General features: G+C 36.3%; 1 protein-coding gene across 1 annotated transcript; it reads right to left on the bottom strand.

Annotated features, from left to right (window-relative positions):
- Positions 1 to 12,963: 12,963 nt before the first annotated feature.
- LOC119818886 (olfactory receptor 491) lies at positions 12,964 to 13,896 on the bottom strand. The gene has a single exon (XM_038336728.1). The coding sequence runs from the start codon at positions 13,894 to 13,896 to the stop codon at positions 12,964 to 12,966; it is 933 nt and encodes a 310-aa protein (XP_038192656.1).
- Between the last annotated feature and the right edge of the window lie 1,405 nt (positions 13,897 to 15,301).

Genomic DNA, 15,301 nt, shown 5'->3' with positions numbered 1-15,301 from the left:
ACTCCTGCTGGTATATTCACATTCTTCATCAGCACCATGGATTTTAAACTGATAAACAATTTCACAAGAAAAGTTCCTTTTCCTTCTGGTGTAGGAGGTTCTTCTATCTTTGTGTTGCTTTCATTGGTTAATAAAGAAACTGCTTTGGGCCTGTTGATAGGGCAGAACTTAGGTAGGCAGGAAAGACAGAACTGTATGCTGGGAGAAAGAAGGGCTGAGTGAGAGATGCCATGGACCCACCACCAGAGATAGACGTGCTGAAACTTGGCTTGTAGGCCACGACCTTGTGGTGATACACAGATTAATGAAGATGGGTTAAATTAATATGTAAGAGTTAGCCAATAAAATGTTAGAGCTAATGGGCCAAGCAGTGATTTAATTAATATAATTTCCATGTGGTTATTTTGGGGCTAAGCTAGCTGGGTGGCCAGGACAAACAAGCAACCCCTCCCTGGAACATCCTTCTGTTTCTTTTTTGTGTATATGAATTTTATAAAGCAGAGTCATAAAAATCTGTCAAGAGAGATTGCATGCATAATTGTGTGTCTGTATATACATCTATGTATATACATATGTGTGTTTACATATGGTGTTAGACTTACTTTTCTGGGGAAGCCTCATATCATGGCCCACTAGATTTTGATTTCTACCCCTCAAACTCTAATTCAGTCTATGTATATCATTCACAGGATGAATTTAAATATATTACATTCTTTTTAGTAGCTTTGTGTTCTCATACAGTCTGAATGGCTGGTGACCTTTGTTTATAATACCTTTATAATATCTTTCTCAGAGACATGAGTTTTTGGGACTGCAGAAATGTTAATTTGGGTATTCCATTGCTGCAACAGGTAATGACCCCACAAAATCAGTGCAATATTAACTACATATGTCCTCAGCCTTCCTTTCTGTCCTATGCATTCAACCCATCTTGTGCTTTGTTTCACTTGAGATAGGCTTGCAATTCCTAGGAATTGAATATCTGCCCCTTGAAGAGGCCAATTCAGATGCCAAAATTCTGGAGTAATGATACTCATATCTACACCTGTGTCCAATAATCCTTCAATAACAATGTCATTTATATTCACTCTTAGCTTTGATCTTTGATAATTTATAGAAGTCTGACAAAATATGTTTTCTATTTCCTACTGGAGTTTTTTAATTCATCATCCATGTTTATTCCACCATCCAGAACAGTATGCTTTTTTTTTTACAGTAGGCACTGCATTTTTTTAAAATTTTCTTGGTGAGACATGTTCCCCACAATGACTGGGAATGACAGGACCATATTTGACATGGAGGCCTGTGAGAAGCTCCCCAAGGAATTTCCCAATGGTATTAGGTTGCCTTGTCTGTGTTTTTTCTATTGACATTAATTGGTCCAATGTCAGCCTTTGCCATACCTCCTACATATGCTAGAAGGTTAAGACTGCTTATTCTTCCCATTTCCAGAAGAGACATTATTCCTAGAAATTCCTTGGTTATAATCCCTTCTCAGATGTCCTATTCTACCACAATTAATGTATTTGGCATTTTGGTGTCTCCTCGTACCACTGGAAATCGCTTCTCCTACCCAAGCCTCAGTACTATAGTCAAAAGCCTCAACAGTCATTTTACACAAGATCCATTCATTTATTGGTGTTGATCTGACCTTTGAATGCCCAAGTATCTTTTTGCATTCTAAGTTGGCATATTCAAAATCCAGAGATTCAATAAGTACTTATCTAGCTTCTGGGTCTGTTAACAGCCTCAGTTAATTTTTGTAAAAAGTCACTAAAGGGTTCTCTCTGATCCCATTTAGCCCTAGTATATGCTTCAATTTTATTTCCTGGTTTCTGAATCTTGTTTCATACATTTAATGCTGTTGTGTTACATGAGGACAAGGTGTACTTATCACGGAGAGCCTGGTCCTGAGTATCAGAGTAAATGACCCTCACCAACAATTTGATCTTGGGAAGTCTCAAATCCTTTTGCTTTTTCCTGTTGTTCTAGAACTTTTGCCTATTCTCACTAATAGATTTCCATAGAAGCTGGGGTCTGTCTTCTAAGACTGCTGAGATTAACTGAAGCTAATTGTGTGGAGTGTCCTTATTGCTTGAAGCCCATGTTTTCACCATTTCCCTAACAAATGGTGAATGTAGTCCATAAGATACTATTGCTTGTTTAATTCCGTTTAAATTGTTCATACCTATAGGTTGCCATGCATGTTCACTGACTACCTTAAGGTACTTTGTGCCAGATGGCTTCTCACATAAAATTACTGGATAAACAGTTAAAACTTTGGGTAAATCATCCCAGAGTCTGGCATGTACTGATGAGGCTAAATCCTGTCCTTATACCTTCTATGCCTTATCATCAGTTTCTATAATTTTCTCAATCTTTTCAAATATTTTTACCACTGCCTTTTGTAAAGTCTGAATCTACTGTCCAGTGTTCCATTGTGATGCCCTCATTGAAGATTACAATGTATGAAATTTTTCCAGTAAAGATAAAATCTCATCCTTGGGCATAATTTTGATGGCTTGCAATTTCCCTCTTTGGAAAGATACCTTATCCATTAATCTATTATAACTTTTCAACAGATTCTAATTATTAAATTCAACAGCATGAATTCTTTCATATAAAGTCTCAGTTCTCTTTGACAGTGACTGAATTTTCTCTGTCAAATTGATACTATTCCTCTCCATTGTATTAATTTTCACAACTAGTTGTTTATTATTAGTCTGTAAAAATTGTATCATTTCTAAAAGTGTCTCATTCTTAGCTCTGTTATCAAACTATTTTCTTAACAAGATAATATGAAAAACAAAACTAATTCCCCAAATCAAATAAATGTATTATAAGGAAAATCACATAAGTTTTGTAGAATACCATTCATAACATAAGCAACAATGATTATTAAAGTCCTGAATCATAATTTCATCAGAAATCATGTAAATCAAATTTATCACCTCCTGTAGAAAATTTAGGTAAATAGGTGTAATAATCTTTATTGGCCACCAGGTGTCCTTGTTACAGCCTCATGTCAGAGATAAGCAGAGGAAAAGCCGGCAGCATTCTTTGGTATTAATTACTCTGATTCCACATTCTGTCGCCTACTTAAATACTGATACATATGCTATGTTTACCAAATTAAGAGCAGTAATTAAGGACAATCAAAGTGATTCCTAGATTTGGTGACCAGAATAAGGAGAGAATCCAAAGCTAGTCCTGAGTCACGAACTGTGCCCAAAGCTTTCAACTAGTCGCGATTCATGAACTGTGCATACCACAGGGATTGCTAGCTGGAGAGGCAGTGGTGTGGGGGTCATGAACCACCAGTGAGGAATGCACCTAGCTGGCTAACCAGAAGCACTACAGGGGCAGGGAATGTCTGCATAAGCCAGTTTGGACTTGTTCCCACTTTGCGGCACCAGATGAGGCTGAATATGAGTTAAATAATTCCAAGATAATTCTGAATTGAGTATTCTAAGGTTTTTCTTTATTAAAAGGGAAAATTTATGGAACAGGAATGGGGGTTCAACACTAAGGTGTGGAGCATGGGAAGAAGAGGCTGAGCTGGGTAGTAACATAAGTCATGCCCCAACTTAGTCTAGCCTCTTAAAGGCCATTGGCTGAAGGAGGTTCCCCATCAACATATGGCATGCATGACATAATGAGGCTCTGTGTAATATACATATATTTTCTTTAAAATATTTTTATTAATTGTTTGAGAATTTCATACAATGCATTTTGATCATAGTCACACCTACTCCTCCCTTTACGTCCTCCTAGATAAGTTCATCAGCAAGGTTGTCCTTTTCCATGTATTAAGATAAGGAACACATTAGAGTTCAGAACTGAAGGCATGTTGTTCATAATATGACTTACTATTACAGAAGTGTTTCATGGGTGATAAGTGTAAGTGTCTCTTACAAGTAAAAAGGGAACAAATTTTAAAAACACTTATATAACATGAATATAGAAGTGGTATCATTTAGGAAGATAAAAGGAACTGAAAAGAGAACACAGGAAAGAATAATGAAACTGAATATGGTAATAACAAGATACACATTAAAGAAATGTAATTATGAAACCAAAGGTTGATATCATGGATTTGTAGTAGCAAGTTCCTGCTGTTGATGACTTCAGAGTGGCCATTATTTTTCATGCAACATATTTTGATCTTGTTTCCCTCCCCTGACTCATCTCAGAATATTCCAAACTCCCTGCCCTCCCAATTTTCTCCTTTCCTCGCTCTTTCTCCCTCCCTACATGCCACTTCTTTTTCTTTTTGTCTTACTTTTTTTTTTAACCAACATACCAGTCAAATCTTGCGTACTGTCACAATAGTGGCATGACTGTTTTGGTGTGTCCAACTGCTTGCTTAGTGGATTTCAGACTCATTCCATTGAAGGAATCTCACATCTAGTACTATAATTCGGGAGAAAGCCCACAGGTGGAGAGACCATAGACCAAAATAGGGAAATAATTCATATTGTCTGGTTAAATGTGTGAGATGTTACTTAAAGAGTGTTATCTAAACATCTGTGTTTACTGGCAAAAAATTACTACTGTAAATATCTTTTTTTTCTGTTGAGCCATATATGCTGCATAGACTGAAGAATGAAACTGGTCAAGCTCCTGAGAACAAGTGATGGCATGAACCACAGAGTTCATTCAACTATATTATTCTCTTCAAGCCTCAGAGAATAATCCATAAGGAACAGGAAAAAAGGTTGAAACTGGAAGCAGGAGTGAAGTGTTGTGTAGTTGTTTTCTCCTAATTGAACTATACCATCTAGGAGGAACAATGGTTTATAACACTTGGGAAATAGTAGGATGTTCCAAAACTTGTGATATAAATAAAACTTGAAAGGCTCAGGAAGTTGAGGAAGGAAGATCCATGAGACCCTTCTCCAAGTTTATACAGGCAGAGTAATATTTGTATGGGAGAGGAGAATGACGGAACAAACTATGCATATGCTGTGCAGGGAACAACAGGGGTTGAACGTTCATAAGTAATTGTGAATACTGTAGTTGGCTGTTCAGTGATGCAGCTTTGGTTTACCCATGTTTGTAAACCCAGTATTCATGTATATAAACCCAATAAATCTACTGAGTGACACAGAGATAGAGTAATTTTTTTGGTCTTTCATCAGTACTTTAGTTTATTTAATATACCCTATTTGAATATGGGTAAACGTATTATAATGATTCTCCAGATAATCATGCAATATTAAGTCTAGTGATTGTTTTGATATTCATATATTCCAGACTAATAAGAGCAACACTATCCCTCATCAGTAAAGATTCTTTGGGCAAATATGAAGACTAGTACAAAGCACCACTACTAGCTAAAACACAGTGAGTAACTGACCATTATGTGTTCATCCCTAATCAATATGTTTACAATTTAACTCCTACACCTAATATTGAAAGAACATTACAGAAGAAGGGACAGTAAGAATATAAGATACAGAAAAGTTCAGAATGTCTGGTCCTAAATGGTGTCTTCTAGACATGACCAAGGTAAGTGGCACCCATGAAATCCCAACAATATGAGCCTAAACAATAACTGAACAATGATAACAAGAGTTAATATGCCAGCATGGAAGGAGGAAATATTAAAAGGCCCTACCCCTGGTGGAAGAACTATAGACAATCATGAGATACTGAAAGAGGACAATCAGTCTTCTTCAGGGAGAAGATAGGATAATATAGGCGGTGATAGGTCATCCAGCCTCAAGTGGACATCCCTGAGCACATTTATATATCAGTGGAACTATATGGGATCAGGAAAAAAGAATGAGAGAGGGTGGAGAGTTTGCATGTCCAATATAATAATTAAATGTAAAAAGGAGTTAAAAGGAAGCAGGAGCTGGTAAAGATAGTGCTTTGAAAAAATACTTAGGACTGAAAAACTGAGATTCTTCTTTCTTTATCTTCATGACTATGGTGTGTTCATTGTTCAAGTCTTACCTAGACAGCCATATTTGAGTTAATATTATGGGTATAGTTTCCTTGTCATTTCTAGGAGACACATTGTCACAGCTGACTTCTTAGTCCTCTGACTCTTCTTTCAAGTCCCTTCTTTCTAGTTGTTCACTGAGCCTTTGGTGTAGGATTTATGTTATAGATATATCCACTGGGATGGGCTCCACAGATGGGATCCCATAGTCTGATTTCCTGCCTGTTGCAGGTGAGGAGGGGCAGGTGGGGGCCATGTTTTCCTTTCCTACACAACCACACTACAGATAAAGGGAACAGGGTGACCTTTCCTACTCTCATGCGCTCAGGACCAGCTAACAGGATTACCTCTACTGTACTGCCCAGGCAAGGTGGAGGTTCTGCTCTCCCAAGTATTGCAGCCAGTGAGGGGCTGGTCTAGCTCTCCCTTCTCATGACCCCAAGTCCAGCTTTCCTGCCTGCCCCAGGTGGCAAGGGGCAAAGGGGTACCTGTTTTGGTTTCTAATATCAGGCATAGTTTTCCTCCTGTTGATCATGTTCCTGGGAATGGGAGATTTGTTCTCTCGCAAAAATGAAGTCTCTTATTTCTTATCCAAACAAAGTAGTCAGCATTGAAATCGCATAAACAAAAACAATACTAAATGAACTCAAAAGGTTATATTTACATATTGATACACTTAAACATATCTAACAACAACAACAAAAAGAGAGAAACAGCATCAGTTTGAGAGAGATTGAAAGGCCATGTAAGGGGTTGGAGGCAGGAGTGAAAAGAAAAAGAAGTGTTGTAAAACATTTTCATTAAAATGAAAATATTCTGGAAAATGTGACAAAAACACAAAATTATTAATAAATGAGAGCTGCAAGTGCAGTTTCCTCATCCATCTCAACATCAACTGTCAGGAGGGGATGGAGCAGAAGACTTGTTTATTCAGGCCACATGACCTCAAATTTAAAGGATATGTCTGACCTTGATTTTAATTGCATGATGGTACAGTCAGTCTTGGCATTGGGATGGCATGAAATCTGGGGTTCTGAATGAGACCTCAATGTAATCTGAGGAATGTTTCTTCCATTCTACCTGTCATGTTTGGTATTTCATCTGTTCATTTATTGTCCAGTGGCTGTTCCACTTAAGTCTAAATTTCCTAAAATTTTCACTTTTCAATCTTCAGTGTTCATCCAGTTTGTAGAAAACAATAAATATTCAACACATAGTTTTGAAAGAAATGGGTGAATGAAAGATTTTCCCATATTTGGTTGTAAAGACTCATTGGAGATCATCCAAACTTTGCATCCTAACATCCAATCTGACCTGAATCATAAACCTAAATTAACTCTGACCTGACCCATGAATACACCTAGAAAAGTAGTTTTAACTTAACCTCTGGTTACTCACTATCATCTGTAAAAAGAAGATTGTGTGTGTGTGTGTGTGTGTGTGTGTGTGTGTGTGTGTGTTTGTGTGTGTGTGTGAACAAAGCATTAAACTAAACTAAGCTAGTGGCCTGTAAACAGAGTAGTCCAATTGGTAGAATCCTTACCTGGCATGTTTAAAGTCCCATGCTCGATCCCAAACACCACATGAACATAAGTGTTAAATACTTATAAATTAGGTTACTTGGAAAATGGAGACAAGAGGATTTTAAGTTCAAGGTCTTCTTAGTTGCCTAGCAAATTCAAAGTTAACCTGGATTATATGAGACCATCTTAAAAAGAGAGAAAGATACTTGGTATCAAACATTAAATACACAGCTTAGCAAAGAAAGTTTTGACTTCTATTCATGCATTATGTATGTATCACAACTGTGTGTTGAACATATGTATGCTGTGTATGAGTGTTCTTAAGAGTCTAAGCATCTGCATGTCATGGTATGCATAGAAAGGTCAGCAGACAATGTCAGTGTCAGTTTTGACCTTCCACCGTTTTTGAAACAGTAACTTTTTGTCATTCACTGCTCCATACTGCAGACTAGTAGATCAGGGAGCTTCCAGTGAAGGTCTTATCTCTACCTCTCTTCTGCCAGCAGGGACAGCAGACACTGAATTAAAGTTGACAGATATTGAGTGGTCAATCACTTTTATCAAGATGATATCAAGCATTTAGTGTAGAACTTAATGAAATTAAGATTATAGAGAGAGTTGGTCTTAGTCTGAGCAGCCAGGAATGAATAAGCAGCTTCCCCCAGCAAGCAGAAGGATGAGATGCAAAGTTAAATACACACAATTTTATAGGCAAGAGTATAAAATATAGTTATTATTTAGAAAGTAGAATACCTAGAAAGAGGTATAAATATTCCTCAATAAGAATTAACATTTTACAAATCATACCTAAAATAATTGACAGTTGGTCTCAGCTTATATGCTAAAATGGTAGATAGAAGCACAATGATCCTTATTCAGAAGACTAAGACCAACTCTCTCTATAATCTTAATTTCATGTTGAACCCCCCCATTTACAGCCTCAGGAATACTGAGATTAAAGGTTCTCTGAAGACACAACTTGTTAAGTAAATATTTTCTTAAGACTAGTTGTAAAACTTTATATAATAATGGCTATCACCCAAGAGCAATGTGATTATCATCTGTTTTGGTTATTAACCTTTTCGTTACTCTTTTCTCCCTCACCTTCTCTTTCTCCTAGTTTAAATAGCAATTTTATTCTATTTGTATTTTTAAATGTATCTTTGAGAATGTTATGCCATATATTTTGATACTGTTTCCCCTTTTCCCCAACTACTCTCAGTCCTATATTTCCCTCTCCTACAATTTAACCCCATATATTTTTTGTCTAAAAATACTTGTGCTGCCTGTATACACTTAGTTGTATTGGAATCCACTGAACCATGGCTGGCCTACCAGGGGCCACTGATTATTCTTCATTGTCAGTGTCTAGTCATTGGGATCCCTGGGTAAGTGTCTCGCACAAATCAAGATACAGGGGATGCAGAGTATGAACAACTGCATAACAAGCTTTATTTTGTATGGCTTTTTATACAGACTAAAAAGAATTACCTCAACTCTGAAACCTCCCTTTACTCATGTACATCATCATGAGAAACTCTTGCCTCTCCTTGCAAGAAACAACACCTCAATTAATAACAGTAATAAAAATGAAAAGAAGTACATAGAAACAAGGCAAAATGTATACAGAAGCAAAGCACTCCTTTGTAACTCATAGAGCATGAAGAACTGAGCTCAAAGGCCACTTCCCTTTCCAGGGTACAGATTCTGACAGAACATTTGAGAAATGGCAGAGAAAGTTTGCTTTCATCTATGCTTGGTTTGCCAAGCAACCATTTCCCAACTTCATCTCATCTGTCCCAGGAGGAGCCTGCACTCTAAGCCAGTTCTGTGTCTTCACACTTCATTTGGCAGATATTAGTTCTAATAACTCCTCAATTAGGGACAGACTTTATAGAAGCATCTCTTCCCCATGCTGACACTATGTCTTGTTTGAGCTTTTACACACTGACACAGCTACCACAAGTTTCCATCTATAACCATTCTGCTTGTGTCCTCAAAACTATGATTTTTTGTAGGCATCTATCACCTCTGGCCTGTTCAGTTTTTTTAACCACTCTCTCTCTCAATGATTCTTGAGCTTGGAAAGCTGGAGATATGAATTAGTTGTTCCATTTAGAGCTGAGAATTTCAGTCTTCAATTCTCTACACATTGACAAGTTGTGTGTTAATCACCATCTTCTGCAAAATAACCTATGCTGATAAGGATTGGCAGATGTACTAATCGATAAGTATAATGTTAAATCATTCCAATGGAGTTCAATACTATTTCAAGTTAGCAGGATAATAGTGGCAGGCTTTTCCATAGGGCCTATTACCTGCCATCAACAGGATTTGTCCCCAATAGTAATGATAAGTATGGGTTTCATCTTGTGGAGCTAGTCTTAGTTAAAGTCAGTAATGACATTTGTGCCACTATAGTACCAGTTGGCACGTCTTGCCACTTTGGTTAGCTTGTAGGGTTAACAAGACAAATTTCCTATACTACACATATGATATTTAAATTATGATCATATTATGTTACAACTATTTTCAAATTTTAATTCATTCCATACACTTTAGAATAAAATACAGATACTCTTCTATCTTCCACAAGTCTCTTCTTGAATTACCCTGACATGTTTTTTACTTCTTTAGATTATCAGGAGCTGTGAAATTGTTATTTTCCATCTGGAATCTTTTTTCCCATTCTCCACACTTATACTACCTTCTCAATTTCCTGCTCAAATATTATTTACCCCATGGGGATTTCATTGCTAGTTAATTCAAGCTAATACCATCCATCCCACCACACCTAAATTTGCCACTCATAACAATTCTATGTTTTAAAATGTTAATGCTTTTTTTACTTTACTATCTACTAAAATATTAACTTCATCACAATTATTTTATTTGGTGGCATATTCTTTAGTGTATATTTGCTTTAATAATATAGTAAACATTCAAGATCTAGATGGAATGGATGCTTCAATGATTATCCTGTATCTACCAGTAAAGCAATTCCAATTTCTGACATAACATGTCAGAAAGAATTTGGTGTCATGAAGGAAAAGACCAGTGGTTTTGGTGCCCTTTTCCTTACTTCTTTGTAACCTATCCTCAATCACGTTGAGAGAGAGAGAGAAAGAAAACTTCACAGATATATAAATTAATTATTCTTTTTGATCATTAACATAATTTATCAATTATCCAAGTGTAGCTAGTACTAATGTATAATTCAGAAAACTGAATGTAAAATTCAGTTGAACAACATGACCTCAGAGATAAATAATTCAGTATTTTTGGGGAAGTTAATCTTTATGCTCAGGAATTTTGGATTTATATAACTAAAGTTCTAAGGTCTAAATTCTAAGGTCATTGACTTTTTTATCAGTCTTGTTTAGTTCTATCCTAGGTCTCTGGGCTGTCCAGCCTCTAGGTTGCAGCCCTTTAGCAGGGTCAGGGGTGGACTTCATCTCATGGTATGTGTCTCAAGCTGGATCAATCATTGGTTGACCATTCCCATGACTTCTGGTCAATCTACTATTTCTGATGTGGTTTCCTACACCTCCATTGCCCTAAGCTTGCTTTTTATCTAGTCATATTGTAACATTTTGTTTGTATACTCTATTTCTTTTGAAAAGTGATATTCTACAATACTGCTTGAGAAAAATATAGCTCCCTTGCCCATATTGCTTTTTGTTGTACCTTCTACATTTAAACTTAAGCATCAAAATTCCTCTAGAAAAGGAAACACATGGGTTTATATGATTTTGTAATAATTTGGAGTCATATGAGGATTTGAGCATTTTGGTATCTGCACAATACCTGTTGCTTAATAAATGCTCAGTAAACAGTCAAGCTGAGTTGAATTATCGCAAACAACACTAGGAGAACATGTACCTCAGTGAAATGAAAGACGCTTGTCTGAAGAGAGAAAGCCTATCCTTCCCAGGTCACACACCTCTATTTGACTATAGCACTCTCCTCCATAGCTAGGAAGTAGAATTTCAGGCCAACTACCCCAAAGGGAAATACAGACTTTTGTGCATTGCCTAATGGATCAAATGTGATATTTGAGCATCAATGTGTGTCAATTCTTTCCCTATATTTTCTATTTTCTTTATGTTTGTTTATTTTTTCACTTTAACTTTGTGCTTATCTATGTGTATGAATTCAGCTCATCAAATGTGGTGGTAAGCACTTCTGCTCAGTGATCCATTTTCATGGCCTAATTTATTTCAGTGTTTCTGAATTTTAAATAAGGTAATAAACTATAAGAAATGAAAACATGAAATTCCTATGCAGTACCTCATTTTTCTGCATTTAATTTACCTTGTTTCGTTTCAGTCTTGCTTAGAATCTTTCACTGAAATATACTGTAGGGTTTCACTCAGTAGTGAAATATGAATAATTTCCGTTTGACTGGATTCTTCAAAGTATTTCCAAGCCCAATATCTTTTATCCTATCACACCGAAGAATAATAGTTGGAGTCTGAATCTGCCTTTCTGGTGCTGTAATCAATTTTTATAGCATTTAATTTGAAGTCCCATATTATATTAAATTTGTCCCACTCTTTCCTAATAAAATCATACATTTACAAAATATGGTCTTTTCCACAAGGAAAAAGTATGCAATATGGTCTGTGACAAAATGTCCCTCTTTTGCCCTAAAGTTCTGCTTTACAGTTCTAGGCCCAAAAATAAGACTGTGGAAAGGCATTTGATCACAATGTCAATATCCAATAATCTAAACAAAAATGAATTTATAATGGGAATAAGTCGAGTTTTCCAAGATTTACCCTTCCTCCAGTGTTGGTATAACATAGACTATCTCTGTACATGGTTTCTCCAAAAGACTGGTGCAGTGTATCATTGATCCAGTCCCTCACATCATTTTCAGTGTCCAGGTCACTACTGAATGTGGAGAGAGAGTATAAATACAGTTGATGAAAGATAGAATCAACAGCCTTGAATACACACTGATTCGGATAAACTAATTGATCTCTTGCAGACCAGTTTCTCACTGATATTTCACATCTGTGAATTAGGGGAAGATTTTAATGCCAGGTCAGCAGACTTATTGTAAAAATTAATTGTAGAAGTAGAGATTTTAGAAGCAGGTTCTCAATGTTAATCTAATAACTACTTATGTACCTAAGTGTGATAATCTAACTACCTCCTTAGATGAGTTATTTGTAAAATAAAACTAATGATGTCATTTCACTAGGTTATAGTTTTTGTATGTAGAATAAATTTAGAGCAATACAGCACACAACAAAGACAAACTGTTGTTTGTTACATGAATTTTGAAAAGGAAAATTTATTGACATCTGCAGGAATTCCATACTTAATACAAAAAAATAAAGACCTTAAGGTAGCCTCTAAATGAGCAAAGATTAAAAGTGAGATTTAGAAAATAAAAACAAGATGTTAATTTAAGCATCCTGTAATGGATGCTGAGAGTGACATGTATAAATGAAATATGTATGTTTCTTCAATGAACAGATTCTATGAATATATTCTTACAGTCGCCTTCCTCAGGGCCTCCTTTACATCTCTGTTCCTTAAACTGTAGATGAGGGGGTTCAACATGGGGATCACCACTGTGTAGAACAGAGATACCACCCTGTTTTGCTTAGTTGAGTAACTAGACTTAGGCATCACATAAATGAAGGTGATGGTCCCATAGTAGAGAGTGACTGCAGTGAGGTGGGAGGTGCAGGTGGAGAAAGCCTTGTGGCGGCCCTCAGTGGAGCGCATCTTCAGGATGGTGATGAGGATGTATATGTAGGAGATGGCTATGACAAACACTGTCACTACAATGATGGATCCAGCCGAGATGGAGGGAATTATTCCAATAATAGAGACATCTGAACAGGAAAGTTTCAACAAAGGGGAGAAGTCACAGAAGAAGTGATCTACCTGATTTGCTCCACAGAAAGATATACTTAACAAGCAACCTGTAAATGTCCAAGCATTCACACAGCCACCCACATAGGAAGCTCCAACTAAGAGAAAACAGATCTGGGGAGACATATGTGTAGAGTAGAGTAGGGGTGAGCAGATAGCTACATATCGATCATAGGCCATGGCAGCCAGCAGGAAGCACTCAGCGGTCCCAAAAGTCACAACAGAACAGAGTTGGGCTTCACAGCCATGTACAGGAAGGGCTGTTTCATGCACAATAAATCCTATGAGCATTATAGGTGTAACTGATGTGGAGTAGCCAATGTCAACAAAAGCCAGATGGCTAAGGAACAGGTACATGGGGGTATGGAGTTGAGGACAATTTCTTACTAAATTAATTATGCTGATATTTCCTACTAAAGTGACAATGTATATTACAAGAAAAAGCACAAAGAAGATGACACAAAGTATAGGATCATCTGTTAATCCCAAAAGGATGAATTCTGTCACTTTTGTGTAGTTTCCAGGCTTCATTTTCTTTGTGAGTTGTCCCTGAGGAAAATAAAATGTTCACTTGTTTAATATGCTCATTCTGTACAGTCCAGGTTGCATATGACTATTCCCTAGACTCAACCAGGTCGTCTTTATCCCAACATTCACTTACTAAGGTTTTTTATCATAATTGAGGGTTTTATTTCTTTGCATAAAATGAGGAAGATTGTACCTCATTCTCTGATATGTCATATATCTCTTGAAAGTGCTTTGCCAGCCTTCTATTACAGGCAGAACTGTTTCCCAAGGTCCAAATCCATTTTCTATAACATTCTGGAATTCTCATCATGCTCCGTGACACATTGAAATCCTAGACACACCTCACTACCTTTCTTCTCATCCATCCTATTTTACAACCACCCCTCCTGTAATATGTATTGAGGGAAGGATACTGCATCTACACAGCTAGTTGTATCTGAAATTTGGCAGACTTTCTGGCCTGTATCAAAAATTAGGCATTTGCCACATTTCTCTCCAAGGTCTGTTCCTTCCAAATGTAAATTAAAATGTCATTAACACATTATGAGTAAGCAATTTGATACCAGTATTTAACTGTACATTTTCATAAAAAATTCTGTGACATCATAAATAATTGCAAATAAGCTTTGAGAATGGTCTGATGAAATACTACATATATATTAATTTTGTGATTATTATTTAATTCAATTTAATGGTGACAATTTGATAAAAGGTTATCAATTTCTTTTGTATCTTCACTTGCTCTCAGCCCTTTCTCTTAGAACTAGGAATACTATTATAAAAAAGAAGCCTCAGTTTAAATAATAATATTATTTTCTCTTACTTTTCTTAATGCAATAATTCAAAAGAAGTATGTGTTTTCAAAGTTAAGTTTATTTTTCTGACATGAAGTAATGAAAATGTTAAACTGATTTGCTAAGTATCACTCATTAATTGTTTTGTATGTGTACTTTGATGCATTTTTATTAGAGTTCGATGCCTTCTCTGTTTAGTCACATCATTGTGATGAACACAAGATTCTAGTGTTTTGAAGCAGTCCTAAGACGGCATAAACATCAATAAATTAGTTATCATTATTTGGAAAAGAAAAAAACCTGCTAAAACAGCTATAGTAAAACCTCAATGAAAATTAAAATGTTATAATATTAATGTGAAATTCACAGAATAAAAAAATTCTAAACCATTTCAGTCAAATATGTGGCTTATGGGTTAAAAGTGCCTTATTGCTCTTTCAGAAGACCTGGGTTACATTCCCAGAAACCACATCTGTAAGTCCTCTTCCAGGGGCTCAAAGGTCTTCTTCTGACCTCATGTGATGCACATACACATGTGTGGAAAAAATACTCTTGCATATAAAATAATACACATCTTTAAACTTTTAATAAAAGTATTTTAAATAGGAAGTTTT

The sequence above is a fragment of the Arvicola amphibius genome, chromosome 1 (assembly GCF_903992535.2).
Source record: "Arvicola amphibius chromosome 1, mArvAmp1.2, whole genome shotgun sequence".
Classification (NCBI taxonomy): Eukaryota; Metazoa; Chordata; class Mammalia; order Rodentia; family Cricetidae; genus Arvicola; species Arvicola amphibius.
Note: the sequence above shows the minus strand (reverse complement) of the source record. Positions and strands in the feature narration are given on the sequence as shown.

Excerpts from the sequence above, each read along its gene's own strand:
- LOC119818886 (XM_038336728.1), bottom strand. The coding sequence starts at position 13,896 with ATGAAGCCTGGAAACTACACAAAAGTGACAGAATTCATCCTTTTGGGA.